This window comes from Balaenoptera physalus (assembly GCF_965194825.1).
Source record: "Balaenoptera physalus genome assembly, chromosome: 11".
Taxonomy (NCBI): domain Eukaryota; kingdom Metazoa; phylum Chordata; class Mammalia; order Artiodactyla; family Balaenopteridae; genus Balaenoptera; species Balaenoptera physalus.
The window spans coordinates 24,290,943-24,314,868 of NC_138896.1; the positions used below are offsets into that span (position 1 = coordinate 24,290,943).

Consider the following 23,926-nt stretch of genomic DNA (forward strand, 5'->3'; position numbering starts at 1 on the left):
CCTGTATGCACAAAACTATAAGACACTGATGAAAGAAATTAAAGATGATACCAACAGATGGAGAGATATACCATGTTATTGGATTGGAAGAATCAATATTGTGAAAATGACTATACTACCCAAAGCAATCGACAGATTCAGTGCAATCCCTATCAAATTACCAATGGCATTTTTTACAGAACTAGAACAAAAAATCTTAAAATTTGTGTGGAGACACAAAAGACCCCGAATAGCCAAAGCAGTCTTGAGGGAAAAAAACATAACTGGAGGAATCAGACTCCCTGACTTCAGACTATACTACAAAGCTACAGTAATCAAGACAATATGGTACTGGCACAAAAACAGAAATATAGATCAATGGAACAAGATAGAAAGCCCAGAGATAAACTCACACACCTATGGTCAACTAATCTATGACAAAGGAGGCAAGGATATAAAATGGAGAAAAGACAGTCTCTTCAATAAGTGGTGCTGGGAAAACTGGACAGCTACATGTAAAAGAATGGAATTAGAACACTCCCTAACACCATACACAAAAACAAACTCAAAATGGATTAGAGACCTAAATGTAAGACTGGACACTATAAAACTCTTAGAGGAAAACACTCTTTGACATCAATCACAGCAAGATCTTTTTTGATCCACCTCCTAGAGTAATGGAAATAAAAACAAAAATAAACAAATGGGACCTAATGAAACTTAAAAGCTTTTGCAAAGCAAAGAAAACTACAAACAAGACGAAAAGACAACCCTCAGAATGGGAGAAAATATTTGCAAACGAATCAATGGACAAAGGATTAATCTCCAAAATATACAAACAGCTCATGCAGCTCAATATTAAAAAAACAAACAACCCAGTCCAAAAACAGGCAGAAGACCTAAATAGACATTTCTCCAAAGAAGACATACAGATGGCCAAGAAGCACATGAAAAGCTGCTCAACATCACTAATTATTAGAGAAATGCAAATCAAAACTACAATGAGGTATCACTTCACACCAGTTAGAATGGGCATCTTCAGAAAATCTACAAACAACAAATGCTGGAAAGGGTGTGGAGAAAAGGCAACCCTCTTGCATTGTTGGTGGAAATGTAAATTGATACAGCCACTATGGAGAACAGTATGGAGGTTCATTAAAAAACTAAAAATAGAATTACCATATGGCCCAGAAATCCCACTACTGGGCATATCCCCAGAGAAAACCATAATTCAAAAAGACACATGCACCCCAGTGTTCACTGCAGCACTATTTACAATAGCCAGGTCATGGACGCAACCTCAAGGCCCATCAACAGATGAATGGATAAAGAAGATGTGGTACATATATACAATGGAATATTACTCAGCCGTAAGAAAGAACGAAATTGGGTGATTTGTGGAGACGTGGATGGACCTAGAGTCTGTCATACAGAGTGAAGTAAGTCAGAAAGAGAAAAACAAATATTGTATATTAACGCATATATGTGGAACCTAGAAAAATGGTGCAGATGAACCGGTTTGCAGGGCAGAAATAGAGACACAGATGTAGAGAACAAATGTATGGACACCAAGGGGGGAAAGTGGCAGGGGGAGCGGGTGGTGGTGGTGGGATGAACTGGGAGATTGGGATTGACATGTATACACTAATATGTATAAAATGGATAACTAATAAGAACCTGCTGTATAAAAAGATAAATAAAATAAAATTCAAAAATTCAAAAAAAAATACTCTTTACACTCATCACTGCTTCCAAATGTGGGTAGGTTATTAAACATGCCACTAAGTCTTGCTATTTAATGAACTAATTATGAAGTTCCTGTATTACTGAATCATAAATTCGAGTTTTAAAATATTTTTGATAATTGGTTAATCAATAGAATTGGTTACCTTTGTAATCCTATGCATTTTACTTTATGGATTTTAAGACATTGCTCTGAAAGGGGTTCACTGGTTTCACCAGGCACCATAGCACAAAACTGGTGGCAACCTGTGCCCAGGAAGCATGAGGGGTGGGAGAGGCTGGGAGCCACGAGCAAGGGCCACTCCCCTGAGGGAGGAAGATTCTGGCTTGGCCAGAAGCGAACACAGCTCAGGCCAGGGGGCTGAGGGCCCCTGAGAAGAGATTCAAGGGATGTGTGTTGTTTAACCCCAATGAAAAAGGGCAGCAGGGGGAGGTGGTAGCTGGGTCCAAGTCACAACAGGGTTGTAAAGAGAGGGAAGGAAACAGCTGTGGACAGTCAGAGAGATAGCGTTTGGCTAGACTCAGGTCAGATGGGAGGAAGAGAATCCTGCCTGGGGGAGGAGACAGAGTGGAGATGGAGACTGGAGGGTAGGGAAGGTTCCAGCTCAGGAGAGGAGCCAAGGGCTCAGGTAATAGACTGGGGAGGACCTGCGGGGGCCACTGAGGCAGGACCTGAGAGAGAGGCTAGGGGAGGGGGTGGCCCCGGGTAACCAGGGATGGGAACTACCTTTACCCATGCTCACTCACCGGTCATGGCTACCACAGAGAGGGGGCCCACGCGCTGCCCACCATGTAGCCCGTAGAAGTTCAGCTTGTATTTGCATGCAGGCTCCAGGCCGGGTACAGTGGCCTCTCGCTGGTCTGCGGCCACAGGCACCGCCTGGGGCTGCCCGTCCCTGTCCTTGTACTGGACCACGAAGGAGTCAAACTGGCCCTCAGGGACTGTCCACGCAAGGCCCACGGAGTTGGGGGTCACATCTGTCACTGTCAGCTCCCCGAGGCGCGGCTCCATGGGGGGCTCGGTGGCTGGAGGAGTCTCTTCTGGTTGTGGAGCTGAGATAGAAACGGTGGGAGGCTGTTAGGAAAAGCCCCTCTTCCCCTTGTAGTAATTATGTGCGTTGTTTTTGTGGTGCCCACCGGGTGGTTGTGACGTAAGACCACACTGATTGGCGACATCTGTCTGGCCAACGAGCCTTCACTAAGTCCCTGCCAGAATCCGGGGCTGTGCTTGCGGGGAGGGGCGTCAGCCACCACTGAGACCCCGGGAAAGTGGCTGAAGTTCCATCTGTGCATCTCTGGCTCCAGAGGCCTCCCATCCAGACCTTCCTGCTGACCCCCAGACTTGTGTTTGCTCAGCATCTTCCTTGGGTGCCTAATTGATGTCTCAAACTCAACAAGTCCAAAACCGAGCGCAGGGGCTGCTCCCACACCTGCTCCCTCCCCAGCTTTCCCTCCTCAGCAAAACCACAGCTTCATTCTCCGAATCCGCGAGTCCTCTCTTCCACCCCTCAGCCGGCCTGTGAGGAAATCCTGTCCGCACTATCTTCAGAAGCTGACCCCCTTCCCCCTGCCCAACTCCACCGCCACCATCTCTAAGCACACGTGCTCTTACTGGATTATAGCACAGTCTCCTAAATCCCCTCCCTCCTCCACCCTCATCCCCTTTGCTCTGTTAACACATTAGTCAGAGTCTGTTCCCGCAATGGCTTCCATCTCACTCAGAGAAAAAACCAGGTCCTTACAATGACCTCCGAGGCCCCACCTGTTTATCTCTCACGTCACCCTCCCCATTCCAAAACACTCCTCACTGGTCCACGGACATTCAGGCACCTTCCCTCTGCTCCGGATGCTCTTCCCCAGAGGCCTGCGTGGCTTGTCCTCTCCCTCCTGCAGCTCCTTTCCTCAGGGGGGCCCTTTCCTGCCTGCTTCCCGCCCACTCACCATCTCACCTACTGGGCTTTGCTTTTCTCCCCAGCGCTTGTCACTGTCACATACGGTCCCACTGACGTATTTGTGCAGTTTGGTGCCTGTCTCCCTCTGACAGAATGTGAGCTCTCAGCAGGAGCTCTGCCTTGTTCACTGCTGTGTCCCCAGCACTGGCACCCAGTGGGTGCTCCACAAATGTTTGTTACATTAACGAATGGTCTGCACGTCTGGGAAAGGCCAAGCTCAGGACCTGCTGGTCCCCATTGCCCCAGAATGAGCTGAGTCTGGGAAGCCCTGCTCATTAGTGACCAGCCTGGAAGGTGGTCCCAAGAGGCAACTGGCAGAGGGGTAGCTGGGTGGGTGGGGTTCCCAAGAGCTTGTTTCTTTGGCTCCTGTGTGAGGACAAGACTAGGCTCTGTACTGATAAAACGTGCTTTAAAAACAGGCTGGCATGGGACTTCCCTGGTGGTCCAGTGGTTAGGGCTCCACGCTTCCACTGTAGGGGGCACGGGTTCAATCCCTGGTCGGGGAACTAAGATCCCACCAGCCGTGTGGTGTGGCCAGGCTGGAGATGAGGCCTCAGGAGGACAGAAATAAGTCTGAGTGGGGAGGGCAGGGATGCAGGCAGCTGAAGGCGGGCCAGAGCAACCATCACGTACTGAGCTTCTCCCAGGTACAGGTGCCAGGCCACGCACTGTGTTCCATTTCATTTGCCTTCTAGCTCTGCTGGTTCCTTTAGCATCCGTTTCCTGCGTCTCTGTACTTCTTTCCATGAGAGAGAGAAACTGTCCCTCACCATCAAGCCTTATCACTGGTGGTTTGACTTAACTGGGAAAGGTGGAATGAGAACTACCCATGAGTACCGCAGGCCCTATGCTGCATTTGGCATAATCCTTTCCCAAGTTAGCCATGTTTCTAAAGCTGCACGTTAGTTCTTCTCCTAGCAACGGTTCACCACGCGCTGTGTGCCAGGGACCGGCCCTGGGTCAGCTCAGCGGGCTCCAGCTGCCTATCACCTTCCTGCTCGGATGATAAGCGCCATCGCACAGCTAAGAACTGAGAAGCCAGGAATGGAACTCAGTTTCTCCGATTCCAGGATTCAATTTTCCTCTACTGCACCACCTCAGTCAGCGCCCGACACTGTCCATCCTTACCCAGGGACCAGTGTGGCTGCCCCGGACAGATGGACAGACTGAGGGTGACTCCAGGAGAAACCTCGGCCACATTTCCTGGGCCTGGCACGAGGCTCCATCCTGCTACTTCAGGCCTGCAGGACAGGAACTCAGGGAGGATTTCCCCTCTCCCTACTCTCTGTGCTGACTAAAGAAAGAAGAGAAATCGGGAGTGGAAGCTTCTGGAAACTAAGCCAACCAAGTCCCTTTGAGAAGTACAGAAACCATGCTCTGGAAACCTGTTTCTCTGCTTTTTAAAATCTTTCCCTTTATATTAAAAGTTGCTTTTGAAAAAGCTGTGTCTTTGTTTCAGTGAACAAAGGGGAAAAGAGATGCCCCTTGCTGGGGCCAAGCTGGGCGGATTAGCAGGAGGGTCCCAGAGGCCTGTCTGTGATCTGGCCCCTCACGCTGGGGCTCTGGACAGTAGGTGCCCAGGCTGGTCCTCTGTGGTGGCTGAGTGGCCCTGTACCCGGGTGGAAGGGACATTCTTCCTTGCTATAACCACTCACTGGATGAGTAGTAAAGAAAGTTTCCAGCTGCACTGGTGAAGAGGGCAATGTCTCATGCACATTCTGAACATCTAAGCTGAACCAGCCAAAGGGGACAGAGCAGACCGCAGGGTAAGGACAAATATAGTAACCATAGCAGCAAACACTGCCAGCATGTTTACTTGGTGCCAGACCCATTCTTAGGTCTGTTAACTCATTTAATCTCACAACAGTTCTGTGAGGTAGGTGTTACTATCCCCATTTTACAGCTGAGAAAACAGGCACAGAAAGTTTAAGACTTGCTCAAAGTCGTGCAGCTGGTTGTAGCCCAGTCCCCCATGAACTGTTCTTTCTAGGTCTTCCCCAGGCAGGTGGGGAAGGCAAGGGAGGGCAATGCCACAGGGAGGCTGGGGGCCACCGGTGGGAGGAAAACAAACAAGGCCCCCACCCTCACTCACCGGTCACGCCCACGGTGGACACGGGGCCCACACGCCGCCCCCCGTGCAGGCCGTACAGGTGCATCTTGTACTTGCGCCCGGGCTCCAGGCCCCCAGCGGTCACCTCACTCTCCTCGCCCCCGACACGCACCACCTGGGGCCCGTCCCTGCCCTTGTACTGGACGGTGAAGGAGTCGAAGCGGCCCTGGGGGACGGTCCAGGAGAGGCTCAGCGAGTCCGGCGAGGATCCTGTCACCGTCAGCTCCCCCAGGAGGGGCTCCTCGGGGGCCTCCGAGGCCTCTGTGCTGGGCTCTGTGGGGCTGGGGGTCTCCTCCATCTCTGTGGGGCTGGGGGTGTCTTCCTCTGCAGCTGAGAAAGAGAGACACAGACAGGGTGAGGCAGGGACCCCAGGTGATGTCCTTGGGTCTCCTCCCAAGCCTTGGCCCCGGCTCTGGGCCCTGAAGTCAGTTCAGAGAAGCCCGTCCTTGGGGCTGGGTGGTCCTGCTCAGCTGACATCTCATAAACATGCCTGGAGCCTCCGGGGTCAGCTGTGGGGGACCAGGGCAGCCACCAGCATGGCTCACGGAGGCCCTTCTCTGCCCAGGGGGACACACTGGTCCTCAGGGAGTCTGGAGGAGGCACAAAGGGCACCATGGCTCAGCCTCGAGTACAGGGGCCTCCTGCACCCCACTCACCCATCACCTGCGAGGGGGTGATCCTCCCACTAGGTCCCACCCTGGGGCTTCCACCGTCCACTCACTTGTCACCCCGATGACAGAGACGGGGCCCACGCGCTGGCCGCTGTGGAAGCCGTACAGGTTCATCTTGTACTTGTGGTCTGGCTCCAGGCCCGAGATGGTGACCCCGTCCTGGTGCCCTGGCACCCGCATCACCTTGGGCTGCCCGTCCCTGTCTCTATACTGGATGGTGAAAGAGTCGAAGTGGCCCTGGGGGACGGTCCAGGAGAGGCTCAGCGAGTCCGGGGAGGATCCTATCACCATCAGCTCCCCCAGGAGGGGCTCCTCGGGGGCCTCTGGTGCCTCTGTGCTGGGCTCTGTGGGGCTGGGGGTCTCGTCCACGCCTTCCTGCGGGGCTGAGAGAAGAGATTAGGCTTTACAGGTGATGTGCTTTGTGGTGATGTTAATCGTGACAATAAAGTACATTTGGCAAATATACTCTTCAAGCTGTCAGCTTAGGGGTTCCTGTAGCCTTTGTATTAGCCATTCAGTAACCCATCAAAGGAGACAGGGCTGAGACAGGCCCCTAAACCTCGTCAGTGCTGGACAACTGCACTGTGGGGGTAGGGGGCCGCCTCTCACGTCTGAGAAAGGAGACGAGATGGGAAGAGAGGGAACACTGAGGGATGCTTCTCTGCTGTGTTCATGGACAGTGCTGACCACAGGAGAGCGAGGGGGCAGTAAGGCTTCTTCCCACTGTGTTCCTCCCTTTCAGCTCTTGCCCCTCCCCAGGGCTTTCCAGCTTCCCCCACCCCACTGACCAGGACAGGAAATGGGATGTGCTCCGCTAAGGCTTCCCGAGACAACCCTGCCCCTCCCTCCACTTCAGACAAGAGCGGGGGTTGGGGGGTGGGCGGGGGAGATGTTGCGGATGGCGCTGGGGGCTGTGGAGGGCCGTGCTCTTCCCCGGCCTGGGCTAGAGTCACAGCCCCGAGGCATCTGCCCACCGTCTACAGCAGCTAGGTCTTTGCTGAGGCTCCATGGGGCGGGGAGGCTGGCACAGGGAAGCCAACCCTTCTGTGACCCACTCCACGGTCCATGGGGGACTGCTTAGGAGACAGGAGATTGAGGAGGCAGCAGGCAAGAATGATAACCCAGGCAAGGATGGGGAAGGTGGGGAGGTGAGGAGAGAAAAATGATACTGGGAAGTGAGAGGGTCCGGGAGAAATAGTAGCTCACTCTTCAGTAGCAGTTTTGATGTGCCAGGCACTGTTCTAGGTGCCATATGTATATTAACTCATTTAATTCTAACAACTCTGTGAAGCTGTTACCATTATCATCCCCATTTGACAGATGAGAAAGCTGAGGCCCAGAGAGGTTCAGTAACTTGCACAAGATCCCAGAGCTAGGATTAAAATCCAAGCAGTTGGCTCTAGAGCCCATGCTCCCAACCGCGATGCTACACAGCCATGGAAATGGTGCTGGATGGGGGAGGCTGGGCCCATGGAGGAATGCAGGGCAGGGGGGCTGAAAGTGAGCCCTTTGCCCTGCTCCAAGCTGGATGGGAGTCAGGCAGTCAGGGGGCTGGGAGGAGGCTGGGGAAACATGGAGCTCATGTCCCTTGGATTTGCCAGCTCTGAACAGAGCAGCTATGGTGGGAGGGTGTGGGCAGCAGGCAACAGAAGCTCAGAAATGACCACAGCCTGAGCCAGGGGAAGAAGGCCAGCAAAGACCGCGGGGAAAGAACACAGTGGCTGAGGACATCCATGGGGAGGACAGCCCGGGACGAAGGGGTGATTCCCAGTGCTCAGAATGTGGGAAATGGGGTCTGTTCTTGGAGATGGAGAAGCAGGGCCAAGAAAGTTTGGTCAGGGGCTGGCGGCTGGATGCAAAGTCCTGGGATGTCGGGAAGTAGACTGTGGAGGTTTGGCAGAACTGGAGCCGAGAAAGAGAAGGTGGAGGGAAGTGTGAAGGATCCCGGGTCAGGTCCTGCTCACAGGGCTGGGGGTTGGCCAGGGAGGGAGCCCCGTGCAGCCCTGACTCACCTGTGGTGGCCACCACAGACACAGGCCCCACGCGCTGCCTGCCATGAAGCCCGTAGAGGTTCATCTTATACTTCCGGTCGGACTCCAGGCCGGGGATGGTGACCTCATTCTCATGCCCCCTGATGGGCACTGCCTGGGCCCGCCCCTGCGCATCCTTGTACTGGACCATGAAGGAGTCAAAAGAGCCCTGGGCCACCGTCCAGGACAGGCGCAGGGAGTCTGGGGTGGTGCCGGTCACTGTCAGCTCCCCCAGCAGGGGCTGCTCAGGGGACTCTGGGTGGCGGGGCTCCTCTCTCTTCTCTGGGGCTGTAAATAAGAGGATCCAGGCTGGGCTGAACTGGCAGAACCCAGGATTGGGGCCTGGGGTTTGGACAGGTTGTCACACCTGTGCGAGTCTCTACGCAATTAGCATGAGTGATGAACTCTGAGAAATCTGGCACAGCCAGGGTATGACACACCTTCTGGGCCTTGGGGAGCAGCTGAACAGGATGAAAGGGTCCCAGCAGTGCGGGGGAGGCTGGCTGGCCCTGAGCCCAAAAGCAGGGCCAGGATTCGGAGTCAGCCATCTCGCTGGGAGGCCCCAGCTGGTTCCTGGCTGGGGGCAAGCATGTGGAAGACTGGGAGGGGTCACATGGGGGCTTAGGTGGCTGCTACTCACCAGTGGTGCCATCGGCCGTGAGGGGGCCATGCCGCTTCTTGTTGGCAATCCCAAACAGAGTGAATCTGTACTTGTGGTCAGGGTCCAGCGGGGAGACGATGACCGAGCGCTCGGGAGCTTCCACGGGCACCACCTGGGGCCGTCCATCCCCGTCCCTGTATTGGACCACGAAGGAGTCAAACTGGCCCTCAGGGACAGTCCAGGAGAGGTGCAGCGAATCTGGGGTGGGATCTGTCACCCACAGCTTTCCCAGGCGGGGTGGAGTCACTGAGGTGGAACCAGTCGGAGGCACTAGGAAGAGCGGGTAGAGAGAAGGGAGGGACACAGGTCAAAGGATAAGGGGGAATCCATCTCCCACCTGGGGATGCTGTGTGAGGTTGTGCAGGCTGTTCACTACACGAAAGGTGCACGGTGGAGGGAGCACTGAGGGACTGAAATCCAGCCAGCACTCTGCTTGCCAAGCTGTGTATCCTGGCGAAGGGCTATGCTCACCTGGAAGAAGGGGTGCTTTCTTTGATGGGGCACAAAAGCACCGTATGGACTAGTGTGGCCCTGACTCATTCTGCAGCCTGGAAAGGGCTTCAGAGAGAAGGGAGCCCAGCCAGCCCCTTCCACATCTCCATGGCCAGGGAAGTCTTCCAGGACAGCCTCTACTGTTTCCAGGCCTAACAACTAGTTGGTATCTTCTCCAAGAGAGGGAAGCTTGGTCCTTGGCGCGTTTTAACGTGGGAGAGCCCCCCACACCTGTGCTCTGGGCCCCACTTCCTCTTCTCCTACCCTCACTCCCTCGGCTGTGCCATGAGCATTTACACAAGCTCCTCCACTCAGCTGCATCGCCCTCTAGCCTCCACCCTCCCTCTTTGCTCTCTAGTCCCAGCCCAAATTCCAGAAGGAGATGTCTACACTGCTTGTAGTCATGTCCTCACCTACATCACCCTCCCAACCCAGCTCCACCCTCCACCAGCCGCTCTCACCAGGGTGAGTGGTGACCTCGCCATTGCTAAGTTCTGTGGACACTCTGTAGCCCTGAATCACTTTTATGGAATCTGACATGTCTGACCGTGCCCTTCATTTGGGCATCCCTCTCCCCAATTCACCCTGCAGGCACCCCTTCCTCTGCTCTTGCCCTGAGAGTTAGCCATCTCCAGGGTTCCAGTGGCCTTGTCTCTTCTCCCTGCCCCCCACCCTGGCTTCTGCCTGTTGGGACACCCACACCCCTCTTCAGGCCTTTCCTCTGCTCTCCAGGCCCATGAGGGCAGCAGGATGACCCTATGGCCCCATCACTTTCTGCTTGAGTGACCTCGCCCTCTCTGCGCCTCAGTTCTCCTCATCTGTGAAATGAGCATGCCTCACAGGGCTGCTTATGAGGATTAAGTGCGATGATACACTTAGAACATCTTGACCACATTTGACACTTAACGAATGCTCGAAAGATGTTTAACTAAGTGTCCCCCGCTGCACTGCTCCTCACATCCGTTGCTCCTTGCCTCAGGGAATAGGACTGCCTTCTCCAACTATTCTCTGCAGCAGTCTCAGTGTTATTTGTAAGATAAATATTGAATTATGTCATTCTCTCATGTAAAGCCCTTTGGCGGCCCCCTAGGGTCCTCAGGTGAGGTCCAAGTGACTCAGTCGGACACATGAGATCAGTGAGATCAGTGCCCTCAGCTCCCAGGTGCCCTGACCCTCGCCCAGAGGAAAGAGACTTTGATTCTCTTACAGGGCCACACTCTCTCCTGCCTCACTCTCCCTCTGTTTGCTCTACTCTCCGCCTCACTCTCCCTCTGTTTGCTCTACCCTCCTCAACCTCCCTGCCTGACCACCACAATTTTCCCTTCCGGATTCATCTCCGGCACCACTGCCTCCAGGGAGCCTTCTTGGAGTTGCGGAAGCACTGGGCAGACCCCCTTCAGGACTGTGCAGAGGGCAGAGGCAGGGGTGTGTGTGAACCCTCTCACTTACAGATCTTGGCTTCAGCCACCAGGGGGCCATGCCTCTTCTTGCCCACGAGCCCGTACAGGACGAATTTGTACTTGTGGCCGACGTCCAGGTTGGAGATGAGTGCTGAGCGCTGGGGTCCCTCTACAGGCACCACCTGGGGCCTGTCCCTGTCTTTGTATTGGATCACGAAGGAGTCAAACTCGCCCTCAGGGACCGTCCAGTGCAGAAGCAGGGAGTTGGAAGTCATGTCCGTCACTGTCAGCTTGCCCAGGCGTGGCGGGGCCGAGGGCTGCCCAGGCTTCTCCCCATCCCTGTCTGGGGTGTGGGGCAAAGCAAAGCACGTGGGCTCAAGCACTGCCTTGTCCCCAGTCTCCTTCCCTCTCCTCTGCCCACTGGCGCACTCTATCCTGGACAGCTCCTTTCCTGGAAGCCTCCATTCCCCGCCCTCTGTTCTCTGGGACCAGCCTTTCTAAGAAGGTGGGCATTTCTCCCCAATCTCTGGTCTGGAGTGAGAGCTTTGGCTCTTCCCTTGCGATAACTTCCTCCCCACTCACAAAGGTCCCAGTCCCTCTTCACACCAAGGTCTCTGGGGGAGTTTCAGGTCCCCTGTGGTTTTCCCTGAGAGTTCAGAACCTTGCCATTGCTGTTTCAGAGCAGTCTGAAGGCGCCTCGGTCCACCTGAACTTCTGTCTCCCTTACCGCCCTCTCCCCAGTGGTGAGCTTGATCTGGAGTTGCAGGGGGAGCTGGCTACCCTAGTCCCATAAAGAGGGACCAGGAGGAAATGTGAGAGCCAGGAAGCCCAGGCTCCTACGCTGGTTCCACAAACCTCACCCGTCTCTGAAGTCCTGATGGCCGTGGAGAGCCCTACCACAAGGAACCTCCACCCCTAGTGGAAATGGCTAATGGGACCATGGGGCGCTGTCCACTGCAGGCTGGGCTCGCAGGGTGAGGGGCAGCACCACTGTCCCAGCCTGTCCAGTGAGGGGACGGCAGGGGCTTGGGAGAAGGGAAAGGGAGGAGAGGGCTGAGGGTCACGATCCTCAGGGCCAGAGGCCTTCCCACACCCACCCTGAGAGACATAGTGGGCGGGCTGGGGCAGAGGAGTAACCAGGAAGTGGGGGCAGGGCGATTCTGCACAAAGAAAGCTGTAAGCGGAGAGCCAGGGGGCCAACAGCCTCTCTCCTTGAATCCTTGTCCCATCCTTTGACTTTTGCCCTGTCATCTACTTTGCCTGGAGTACTCCCCTCCCCGGCCCACCCGACCATTGTGCTAAGACCCCCTCCATCCCTCTTGCCTCTGAACCCTCAACTCCTTTTCTCTCCTTGTTCCTCCTACCACCCTGACCCAAACACCAGCCCTGCCCTTCAATCTCCACCCCACCTCTGAAATCCTAATGGCCCAGCCCCTCCCCCAACCTCAGGACATTGGTCTTGAGCAGAATCCAGGATGTACCCATAATGCCTTGGTAGATGAGAGGGGCAGAGGGCTCGCCCCCGGTAGGGACCCCACGAAGTGACAGCTCATAGGGGGATCCAGGAGGGGGTGAGGGCACCAGAGCCTGACGGACATCCCCTGGCAGTAGTTCCTCATGTGCCCCAGGCCCTTCGGGCACCCGTAGGCGCAGCTGGAAGTGGGCAAAGGTGTCAGGCTGGGCGGTCCAGGCCACGCGGAGGTGCCCTGTCTTGTCTCTGCCCAGCACCCTCAACTCTGCCAGCTCCTGGGGTCGCTGCTGCAGGACAGGGGCCTGAGCCCCTTGAGTCGTTGAAGGGCCTGAGGGAGGAGGCTCATCAGTGGCCCCCAGGAGGTCTGAGGGGGAAGACCCTGGGAAGAAGCAGGGGGAGAAAAACAGGAGAGTGGAGAATGAGAGTCAGAGAGGAAACCCTGGCCCCCAGGCTCTGCCCTCTAGCCTCTAAGAGCCTACAGACCCTCCCTTTTCTGCTCCCGGATCACCCCCTGGGTCACCTCATCGTCCCAAAGGTGCACCACAGTCCTGCACAGACAGGCCCGCAGGTAATAAAGAAAAGAAATAAAGTCTGCCATCCCTCCTCCCACAAGGCTCCTGTGACCTCCAGCCCCGACAGACTACCATGTCCCTCCCCAAAGGAACCCCTTCCCCACTGGGTGGTGGTCATGACTTCCAACAGTGCTGCAGGGACAAGCCTGGAAGAAAGGAGGAGACGGTGGTGTTAGGGGAGGAGGGTACAGAGAGAGTGGGTAGTGAGAAGAGAGAGAAGAGGGGATGGGGGGGTGGACATCCAGCTCAGGCAGCATCTGGGCCCTATGGGGGAAGAAGAGGTCCAGAACCCTCCCCATGACAGCCACAGAGCGCCCCTTCCCCGAGCCGGGACATCGTTCCTGTGGGAGAGACAAGTGTGAAGTGAGCCAGGAGGTCTGGAAAGGCAGCTCAAGAAGCAGTGGTTTCACCTCTCACACACACATGCTGCCTGATGGCTTCAAGGCCACCTGCAAGCAGTTCCGATGTGTCCCTTTGAGGTTGGGGCCAAATTGTGGAAAATAGTAACCACTGACCACAGTCTTCAGCCACTCTCACCACAGTGAGTCAGAGTGGGGAACCACTAGTTTCTCTCCCTACCCCACCCAAACTGCTCCAGACACTGCCCCTCCCACCAGATGCCCCTTCTGTTGCCTAGAACAGGATTCCTGGCAGAAGTGTCCTAGGAACCCAAGTGAAAATCAGACAGTCCCAAAGAACAGGTCTCCTTGATCTTGGGTATCCACCAGGACCCTGAGGGTGGAGGTGGCGTCTAGGGACACGAGAAAGTGCGCTTTGTTGGGGGGTTCTCTTGGAGCCTGGGCCAGGTAGGGCTTGAAGACAGAGCGTGCGGTGGGGTGGCAGCCTGAGCAGTGAGGCAGCGGGAGGAACTCATGGATGCTGACTCCAGTGGCAGGTGAGACTGGGCAGGAGATGGGTGGTCCCGCGGCCCCACCCACACTACCTGTGGTGGTGATGAAGGCGTAGGACTTGGAGGTCTGCCCTGCCCGCACCCCGTGGACCTCCACGTGGTAGGTGGTGCCGGGCTTGAGATCTGGCAGGCTGATGGTGCGCGTGGTGCCCGGCACGGTCAGCTCCCCGCCGGGGCCCTCTGCGGGCGGCTGGGGCCGCCAGCGTAGCACCACGCGCTCGAAGTGGCCGCGGAGCCCGTCGAGGGACACGAGAAGTGCGCCGTCGGCGGAACTGCCCAGCACCTCGGGCTTGGGGTGGCGGGGCGCAGCCACCCGGTCGACACCTTCGGGCGAGAGGCCGTAGGTGCCCTGGTTGGAGTCCCGCTTCCAGGTGCCCGAGTCGGGGCTGGAGGTGGGGTGGGGGCGACGGGCCGGGGGTGCGGGGGAGCTGGTGGGGACGGCCGCCGCCAGGCGACGCCGCTGCAAGTATTCGTGGATGTGGCGCGCCACCGACGTGTAGGTCTGGTTGGCCCGCAGTGGGTAGCCGTGAGCCCGCAGGTGGTGCTCCAGGTCCTGCGCGGTGCCGCGGAAGCGGCCCAGCTCGGCCGTCAGGTTGCCCCACGCCCGCCGAGGGGGCTGGGGTAGGCTCGGCCCGGGCCGAGACTCCGCCTCCCCCTCCTCCGCCGGCCGCGAGGGCCGAGGGGGGACTGGTGGACGCGGGGGCCGCGGGGGCCGCGGGGCCGGGACCGGCCGGGGCCGGGGCTTGGGGGACGGGGCTGGGGCGTGCGCCTCCGGGTGACTGTAGTGGCCTGGTGCTGCCGGGGCGGAAAAAGGGGGAGGGGGAGAGCCGGTCAGTGGCAGCCCCCCACCAATCCCTGCACTCCTCCCCGTGGCAGTTCCTCCCACCGTCCCTCCCACCGGAGCCAGAGGCCTCTTCCTGTGCCCCAGCCCCACCTGTTAAGAGAATCGAGAGAAAGGAGTTAGTGTCCCAGGATTCCCTCACCCCTTGCCCTCCAAGCCCGCCACTGTTGGTGCCCTAGAGAGAAGAAACCAGCGGGAGGGGCCCTGTGTCTGAAGGAGAGAAAGGGGCGTGGGAGGAGAGACTGTGAGCTACAGCGAGGTGGGCGTCCCTCTGTCACAGGAAAAGAAAGATCCAGGCATCTGTTAAGAGACCTTGAGGGTTAGTGGAAAATTACTGCTGAGACCTAAGTCCCCCAATCCCCAATCCTAAAGTCAACAGGAGTGCTGATCTCTAATCTGCCTAATTCCAATCTCTCCAAGATCTGACCACTGACTGAGCTCAAGGGCTGTCCCTGTGTCCAAGTTTGGATCAGAACCTCCCCCATCTGGGTGGGTCGGACAGCACCTCCTATTTACTGCTTCTCTCCATGAGGCAGCTCCTCCCAAACTCCAGCCCACAGCCTTCCTACAGTACTCCAAGCACCTGAGAACTCCATCTCTGCAGAGCCCTTGGTGCACAGCAAGGCCCCCCAGCAGGTGCTTTGGGACTGCCACACGCCCTGTCAAGTGCGTTCAGAGCAGCCTGTGAGCCGGACATGTGGGCTCCCTAGGAAGTGGCTCCTACGCTCAGAAACTTCCCTAACCCTTGGCCAGCCATACCTGTGTTGGCCCTGACAGAAGCCGGGTAGCTTACTGCCCGGCCCCGCTCGGCAGTGACGGTCACCACGTATTCTACGCCTGGCATCAGGCCGGTCAGCAGCGTCCCGTCTGCCTCAGAGGGCACTTCCAGCCGCACCCTCTGGTTGCCGGCACTGACGTAGGACACCACAAACTGGTCCACCTCGGCCTGGGGACGCAGCCAGTTGAGCTCCAGCGTGGTTGGTGTCACAGCTGCCACTCGGAGGTCCTGGGGGCCGTCGATCACTAGCCAGGTCAGAGAGAGGAGGGATCAGGTGGGAGTCTGGATCTGCAGTCACCAGCTTTCCTTCTACGATCCTTGCCCCCAGCCAATCCCTCCCCTCTGCCCTCTTGGAGGGCATATTCCCAGCCACCCCTCTCAAATCCAAATCTCCACCCAGGACCCCACCCCACAGCCCCAGCTCTCACTGGTGGTGATGGTCTTGGAGGCAGGGGGGCCCCAGCTAGTCCCTCGAAGGGCACGGACAGTGACCTGGTACTCCTGACCGGGGGCCAGTCCTCTCTGGTCATAGGCTGAGGCAGAGCTGGGCACTCGTGCTGTGAATGGGGGGCTCGGCCCCTCCGTCTGCAAGAGAGAAAGCACCAGGTGGATCAGGGCCGCCACTCTCACCCCTGCCGCTCAAGCCCCCTTATCCCTTCTTTCTCCAGTTCCAGGCAGGGTCAACATGGGACTGTGTAGAACTGGGCCCTATACAGCTGGGGAGCGTGGGTGGTATCAGCAAACACATCTACAACACCTACTCCATGCCACGTACTGTTCAAGGCGATTTATATATATGAACTCACTTAATCTGCTTAAGAATCTGATGAGGTAGGTCGTATTATTCCCAACGGACAGATGAGGAAACTGAGGTACAGAAGGATTAAGTGGCTTGCCCAAGGTCACCAACACCAAGAAAGCGGCAGGGATTTAAACCCAGGCAGTGTGACCTCAGAGTCCCCTCTCATGGGCACTACCTTTTTTAGCCTGTTCATCAGCTGTCTGCCAGAATTCTGACACATGCCAGGACTCTTCTTCTGGCTCCCCCCCAGCAACTCTGACTCCCTAGGCACGAGGAGGCTTCTCCTAAGCCCATTCCTGTCATAACAGGTGAAGTAGATGAGGGATGCCACTTCAAGTCTCACTTCCTCCTTAAAGCAGCTGCCCCAGCCTGAGCCTCCCCACAGACACCTGCCCCTGTGACCCACGTCACGACATTTCCTTTCAGGTACTTTTCTTGGGTGTGACCCATGTCATGGCATTTCCTTTTAGGTACTTTTCTTGTATCCTCAGCAGGGTTGTAGGTCCCTCAAAAACAAGGCCCACCTGCTCAAAGTTCCACAAATATGTTCCCTGATTTTGTGCCTGGCATCATTCTGGGCACTGGAGACATAAAAATAAAAGATATGATCCCTGTCCTCAGATAGCTCATGCCCTAGTAGCTAAATGTGTGGCCACGTCTTAAGTTTTATTAGATCCCTAACCCAAATCTCTATGTGTAGTACCTGCCTGTGAGAAAACAACCCTCCTTCAAGTATACATGTAAAGTATTATGATTATTTGTGGTGACCCCATAGAAAATCTGCCAGCCCCTGCTCCAGGCAGGGTCTCCTGGAGTGCCAGCCACTGGGGAAACAGGAGGAATGGACATTTGTGAGCGGTCTAACAGCCCAGCATTTCGCCGGGCTGTCCGTCTAGGACAGCTAATAAAGACGTTCTGTTCTGTTTAGCTATGTTGGCAGTTATGGGGACACCTCCATCCAGCCAAGTAGGATTGGAAATTTCAAAAGGTACTCTCCTAAACCAAGAGACTCGTGGGGAAATCGGCATAGTAAACACCAAAGTATAAAACCAGATGAGAGTCCACGTAGAGGCTTCTGGGTTGAGGATGAAGTAAAGCTTTGTCAGAGTTTTCTTGGCTGAAAAGTTTTCCTGGGCACACAGGATCCCCATCCCTCTCCTACTCACTCTGCCCTAGGATACCCCATCCTTCGAGGCCTTAGACTGGTCTCAACTCAAGACCTGTGTGCTCCTCCTCCTTCCCAGAACTTATTCTCTGTTCCCTTATTCCCCCAACCCAACACACACACACACACACACACACACACACACACACACGCACACTTTGAGTGCTCCCTGATGATGTCTGGTCCTTTCAGCAAGACAAGCCCATCCCCAGAGTCCTCCTTCTCCCTTCAGACCACCTACATGAACCTTTTAAACGCTTTGTAGTCCCTCCTGAGATCCATTTGGGAACAGTCCCCTGAAAAGTCCCACTGTCAGTCTAACCCACATCTCTCAGCACCATCTGTCTGGTCTGAGGCAGGCTCTCTAGCCAGATGCTAGCAGCTGGTTCTGCCCCTTGGTGAGAGTTTTGGCTGCTTCACTGATGTCCTTGGCAAGATTCTAACTCTATTCTCGATACCCCAGAGAATAACCTCATGGCCCCAGGTGGGCGACTCCACTTTGGCTGGTCCCTGGAGCTTACCTCATCCTCACCCTGCTTTTCAGACCAGACCAAACAAACTTTTCTCAGGCTGCAAGGGCCTGTGTCCCAGTGAAAACGTGGCATAGCCCCAGTTTCCAGGCTGCAGAATACACCCAGACAGGGAATACTTGAACGTCTTTCTGTTCGGGGGTTCACCTCCCTCAGTTTCTTCGTGCTTTCTCTCACATTCATAGAAGACCTTGCCTTTTGCAAAATAGCAACATTTCTTAAGTTAGTGGTCCTTGGGCTTGGGGTGCATCAGAATCACCTGGAGGGCTTGTTACAACACAGCTTACTGGGCTCTACCCCCTAGAGCTTCTGATTCAGTAGATCTGGGGGTAGAGTCTGACAATTAGCATGTCTAGTGCTCCAGGTGACGCTGATGCTGGAGGTCCAGGGAACACACTTTGAGAACCACTGAGTCAGAGGAACAATGCCACGTATGCAGGGAAAGCAGGAATGTTCCTCTTCTGTGTTCTGAAAATCATTCCAGTAGCTAGGTGTGTCCCTTAGCCAGGAATAGTAGAGTTTGGGCTTTGAGAGAGAAGTGGTTCTAGAAAAGGGGTGGGGATAAGGTAGAGAGAGGCTTCTAGGAAGATGGCAGTGGCCAGAGGACAGCCAGCTACTGAATGTACTCTGTGCCAACAGAAATGGATAGAGAGTGCTGGCCAAGGCAAGAGGCACAATCCCAGGGGCCAGCCACAAAAAGCATAGAAAGCACAGTCAGAGGGCCAGTAGCACAGGCTGATGTGGAGTCCAAGGGAGGTGTCTGGGGACCAATCTTATGGGAGCATTTTCCACACCCAGGCTCACAGAGAACCCAGAATGTGACAGAGGCCCATACCCAGAGCAAAGCAGATGAGCTAAGAGCATGGCCAAGCTAGACCCAGGCCAGCTCAACACCACTCCGGCCCCACGGAGAGGGAGAAAGCCTAGGGCTTCAGCTGGGAGGCTGCACCCCCTGAGAACACCAAAGATAAGTTCATATTTACTAAGAGCGGGAGATGATGCTACCCTGTAAGCTCCTTCTATCTCGTGTTTATTTTACTTCTTCTTTCCCTGAAGTTCCTTAGGAAAGTTCTGTTTAAAAGTCCTACCCTCTCAAGATTAAAATGGTGCAAATAATATACACACTCTCCACAGAGAGTGGGAGAAACACTTTACAACGTTAACAGTGCTTGTTTTAGTGCGAAACAGCCAAGGATTATTTGTTTTTTTCTCTAGTTGCCAAATTCTTGTCTTGTGATTACATTATTTTTATAACTGAAAATAATTTTTTTTTAAACAGAAGAAAAATCCAAGCTCTCTTGGTTGTGCAGCAAAGTAGGGATTTCTGCCTCTGCTTCTACCAGGGCGTAAGGAGAGACAGAACATGGCAGGGGTCTGGCCTTGAGGGGATAATAAGAAGACTTAGAACGACTAGGCCAGTTGGGGTGGGGGTGACAGCCAGCATCTCTGAGCTGTCCCTTCTGTCCTAGAGGCTTCCTAGGTTTAGGCCCTGGGACTTACTTATTTTTCCAGAGTCCTGACTGGGTAGAGATGAGAATGACATGGCCTACCCACCAACGGCATTTGTGGGATGATGCAGGAAAACATTTGGACAGTAGAAATGTCAGATGATTTGAAACTAGGAGACCAAACACATCATAAAAGCCCGATCTGCATAAAGGGAAATCTCTAATGAGAGGCCACAGTCTTTGTCCTTAGGGTGCCCCCAAATATTTTAAGAGTGAGTTGGAAGGAGACAGAGAAAGGAGGCTTTGCAATGCACCGATGACACGGAGGTAGGGGAACCAGCTCACAGACTCAGAGTGTTGCAACAGCCTGGACAGGTTGGCCCAAAGCAAAAATGATAACACTGAAGAGAGCCAGATGCAAAGGCTTATATTTAGGCTTAAAAAAAGGGTATGTAGTTGAATGTCTTCTTTTTTCCTTCCTTCTTTTCTTCCTTCCTTCTTTCTTTTTTCCTTGTTTATATTTTCTAAAGTTTCTACACTGAGCCTATATGACTTTTATCATTAAAAGTTACTTAAAAAATCAAATGTGATCAAAATAACTGACAGTTTGTCAGTTATGAACTGACCACAAGTTCCTATATGTCAACTCTGAGAAAAGTGCCAGGGTAGCCAGAGTTAGCCAGGGGAACGACTGGGCTCCTCTTTGCTCCCACATTTTGATGGGGGGGGGGCACATGCAAAAAGCAGGAGGCATTAGAGGAGGAAAACCAAAAAGTGAAGGATTCAGAGAACAAAGCATTAAGGAAAAGGGGAGAAGAAACCAGTGGGTTTGGCCTGGAGGGAATGAAGGGTGACGTGATGGCTGATGTCTCCAAATAGTTTAAAGCCTATGGTGTAAGACGCAGGGAAAGCAAAAAACACGTTCTGACGGCTGGCGAAGGCCCAGCTAGGGCCAAGGGATGGATGTTAGAATGGGGCAGATTTGGATCCAGCAATAACAAAAAGAACTGACTACAGTGATGGACAAAAATGGAGTCGGCAGCCTGAGCTGCCAGCAGCAGTGGGCCAATGCTGCAAAGGCTTCTGCACCGGGGGTGGGGCAGAATGAGCAGGCCTTTAGAACAGCTTCGGGAATCAGCCAGCTGGACGCAACCACTGGTTACCTGGGACTCCTGCTTGAGGTGAGCAGGAGGGACCCCCCCTCCCTGCAGTCCTGCCCACTCAGCCCCCTCTTGGAGCTTGGCTCTCACCATGGGGATGAACTGAATTTCGTAGGCATCCACGTTGCCAGGAGCCCGGGTCCACTCTGTCCGAACCATCGTCTCCTCCAGGAGGTGCATCCTCATGCCCTCAACGGCTGGCACCTCTGCCCAGGAGAATAGGATATGAGAAGCTGCTTAGCCCAAGGCACCCCGACCTTCACCATCACAGGCTCCTCCTACTCAGGGCCGCTCTGAGAGATCCACCCAAGCTCCGACTCCTCTCTGGGGGTGGGGCAAAGCCGGCAGCGGCCTGAACAGACCTTGGGTCTCCTTTACTGCCCCCCATCTCCAGGAACACGAAATCTCCCTAAAAGCAACTAAAGGGGCCCCCAATCTGCTCATCAGAGACCTGAAGGCAGGTACCGCCTGCAGGCATGGCCCCCGCGGTTCTGCAGCCCCTGGTGGACACTGGCTCCCTGGCTCCTCCGACTGCCCCGCCCCCCCACCCCAATATATGACCCCCCCCTTCACTCTTCCTCCAATTCCCTGGGCTCCTAGGCCTCAGACTCAGGCTTTCCCACTGGCTCCAGTTTTCCAGTCCCTGACCCAGCACTTTGGGAGAGGCTGCCCACTCACCTTCCCCGCAGTCCTCCCCTGCATAGCCATCTTGGCAGACGCAGCTGCCCTCACGACACTCTCCCCGACCGCGGCAGTCCCCGGGGCACGTCTGGATGGCGCAGTCGGGGCCTCGGAAGCCCTCGACGCATACACACTGGCCTGCGCGGCACAGTTCCCGAGGCCCGCAGCCCCCGGGGCAGGCGCTGGCGGGAGGCTCTTCCTGCCCACAGTCCTCGCCGCTATAGCCCGCGTGGCACACGCACACGCCCTGCACACAACGTCCACGGCCCCGGCAGTCCGCCGGGCAGGTTCGGGTGGCGCAGTAGGGGCCGGTGTAGCCGGAGTCGCACACGCAGCGCCCGTCCTCACAGCGGCCGCGCCGGTGACAGTTGGAGGGGCAGGTACGGAGGCTGCAGTCCTCGCCCGTGTAGCCCTCCCAACAGGCGCACACACCGTCCTGGCACACGCCGCGCTGGCTGCAGTCGCGCGGGCACCGTCTCACGCCGCAGTCCTCACCCTCGTAGCCGTCGTCGCACACGCATCGCCCCTCCAGGCACTGGCCGCGACCCTGGCAACCCCTGGGGCAGCTGCGCCCGCCGCAGTCTTCGCCCTCGTAGCCCACGTCGCACAAGCACACGCCATCCTCGCAGCGGCCGCGACCGCGGCAGTCCCCGGGACACCGTCGGCTCCCGCAGTCCTCGCCTGTGAAGCCCGGGTTACACACGCAGCGGCCGTCCACGCAGCGCCCGCGACAGTCGCCAGGGCAGGCGCGCGTGCCGCAGTCCCGGCCTGTGTACCCGGGCCAACACACGCAGCGGCCGCTCTCGCAACGGCCCCGGCCGCGACAGTCCCCAGGACAGCTGCGCACGCCGCAGTCCTCGCCGCTGTAGCCCGCGTTGCACACGCACACGCCGTTCTCGCAGCGCCCGCGGCCCCGACAGTCGCGCGGGCAAGCGCGGGCGCCGCAGTCGGGCCCCGAGTACCCAGGCCAGCACACGCAGCGGCCGTCCTCGCAGCGGCCCCTTTGGTTGCAGTCGCCCGGGCAGCTGCGCACTCCGCAATCGTCCCCGCTGTAGCCTGGGTCGCAGATGCATTCGCCTTCCTCGCAGCGCCCTCGGCCCCGACAGTCGCGGGGACAGGTCCGCGTGCTGCAGTCCTCGCCCGCGTACCCGGGCCAGCACACGCAGCGGCCGTCCACACAGCGCCCGCCCTCGCCACAGTCCCACGGGCAGCTCCGAGAGCCGCAGTCCTCGCCAGCGTAGCCAGGGTCACAGACGCAGCGCCCGTCCTCGCAGCGCCCCTTCTGGCTGCAACCTCGGGGGCAGCTCCGCACCCCACAGTCCTCGCCAGTGTAGCCTGGGTTGCACACGCAGCGCCCGTTCTCGCAGCGTCCCCTCTGGCTGCAGCCCCGAGGGCAGGAGCGCAGGCTGCAGTCGTCCCCGGAGAAGCCCGCGCGGCACACGCACACGCCCTGCACGCAGCGCCCGCGGCCGTGGCAGTCCCCCGGGCAGGAGGGCCAGCTACAGCTGGGGCCGGTGTAGCCAGGGAAGCACACGCAGCGACCGCGGACGCAGCGACCCTGATCATTGCAGTCATCTGGGCAGGACCGGGAAGCTGAGGGGGGAGGGGAGGGGGGCGCCGCGGCATCTGTGGGGTCTGAGCAGGTGGGCCCACCCCAGCCTGGCTCGCAGGAGCAGGCACAGCGGCTCAGGTCAAACACGCCATGGAGACTGCAGAGGCTCCGCACGTCCGTCTGGCCTGGAGTAAGAGCAAGAGGTGGGCCTCAGTCTCTCTGGGGGAGCAGCTGACCCTGTATAATGCTTCCTCTGAGTCAGCTTCTCCAGCAGAGCCAGCCTCATTTCCTAAGGCCATCTTAGTTTCCAGCTGCAACTTGTCAATATATGTGGCCTCCCAGTGCCCTAACATATGCTGGGGAGGAGAGGGCTGACATCTAGTCACGTGGCTCCTCTCTCAGAGTTGTGCCCTGAGCTGCACTCACGGCCCCCAAGGGGGAGGCAGGCATGCCTTTTTCTAACTCATACCGAGGTCCTTTATGGACTAGCGATGCCCACCCAACCCTAACCCACTCCTCCACCTTCCTCTTTTTCTGTGCCCCTTCCTGGGATCACCTGCTCACCTGTGCCAGCCTGGGCAGCAGCAGGACAACATCCCCCAGTGCACTGTTCCTTGAGCCCCTTCACCAGCTCCTCCAGGATCTCCAGCCGGACCCTCAGGGCCTGCACCTCTGAAGCAGGGACAGGGGGCTCAGTGCCTGGGGGACAGCCACAGCTACCTGAAGTGGGCAGGTTAATGCGGTGGGTGAACACCACCTGCTTCTCCCCTCCTTCCACGGTGTGCTCATAAAGCTGAGAAGAAGGGCCTCCCCCTCCTGGCTGCTCTGTGCGGCCTCCTGGCTGGGGAGGAGGCCGTGGGGCTGGGAGTGTCACATTGGACCTTGGAGAGAAAGGGCCTGCTCTGACTGTGCCCAGCAGCACCAGGATGGCCAGGTTGGAGGTTAGGGAACCTTGGGCTGGCATCGTTCAGGAGGCTG

At 56.5% G+C, this 23,926-nt stretch overlaps 1 protein-coding gene across 4 annotated transcripts in view; it reads right to left on the bottom strand.

Annotated features, from left to right (window-relative positions):
• The window catches only part of TNXB (tenascin XB), a 59,741-nt gene that overhangs the window by 27,606 nt on the left and 8,209 nt on the right, over nt 1-23,926 (bottom strand). For 3 of the 4 annotated variants that reach the window (XM_082414841.1, XM_082414842.1, XM_082414843.1), the window contains exons 2-14: nt 23,513-23,923; nt 21,394-23,133; nt 20,806-20,921; nt 16,039-16,195; nt 15,592-15,855; nt 14,025-14,786; nt 12,520-12,888; nt 11,088-11,381; nt 9,126-9,416; nt 8,468-8,773; nt 6,506-6,838; nt 5,767-6,114; nt 2,470-2,775 (exon numbers count right to left, since the gene is read on the bottom strand). In XM_082414841.1, the coding sequence (XP_082270967.1) occupies nt 2,470-2,775; nt 5,767-6,114; nt 6,506-6,838; nt 8,468-8,773; nt 9,126-9,416; nt 11,088-11,381; nt 12,520-12,888; nt 14,025-14,786; nt 15,592-15,855; nt 16,039-16,195; nt 20,806-20,921; nt 21,394-23,133; nt 23,513-23,912 (5,686 nt within the window). In that variant the 5' untranslated portion in view covers nt 23,913-23,923. The remainder of the gene's footprint in view (nt 1-2,469; nt 2,776-5,766; nt 6,115-6,505; nt 6,839-8,467; nt 8,774-9,125; nt 9,417-11,087; nt 11,382-12,519; nt 12,889-14,024; nt 14,787-15,591; nt 15,856-16,038; nt 16,196-20,805; nt 20,922-21,393; nt 23,134-23,512; nt 23,924-23,926) is intronic. The other variant, XM_082414844.1, reaches the window with a different exon arrangement.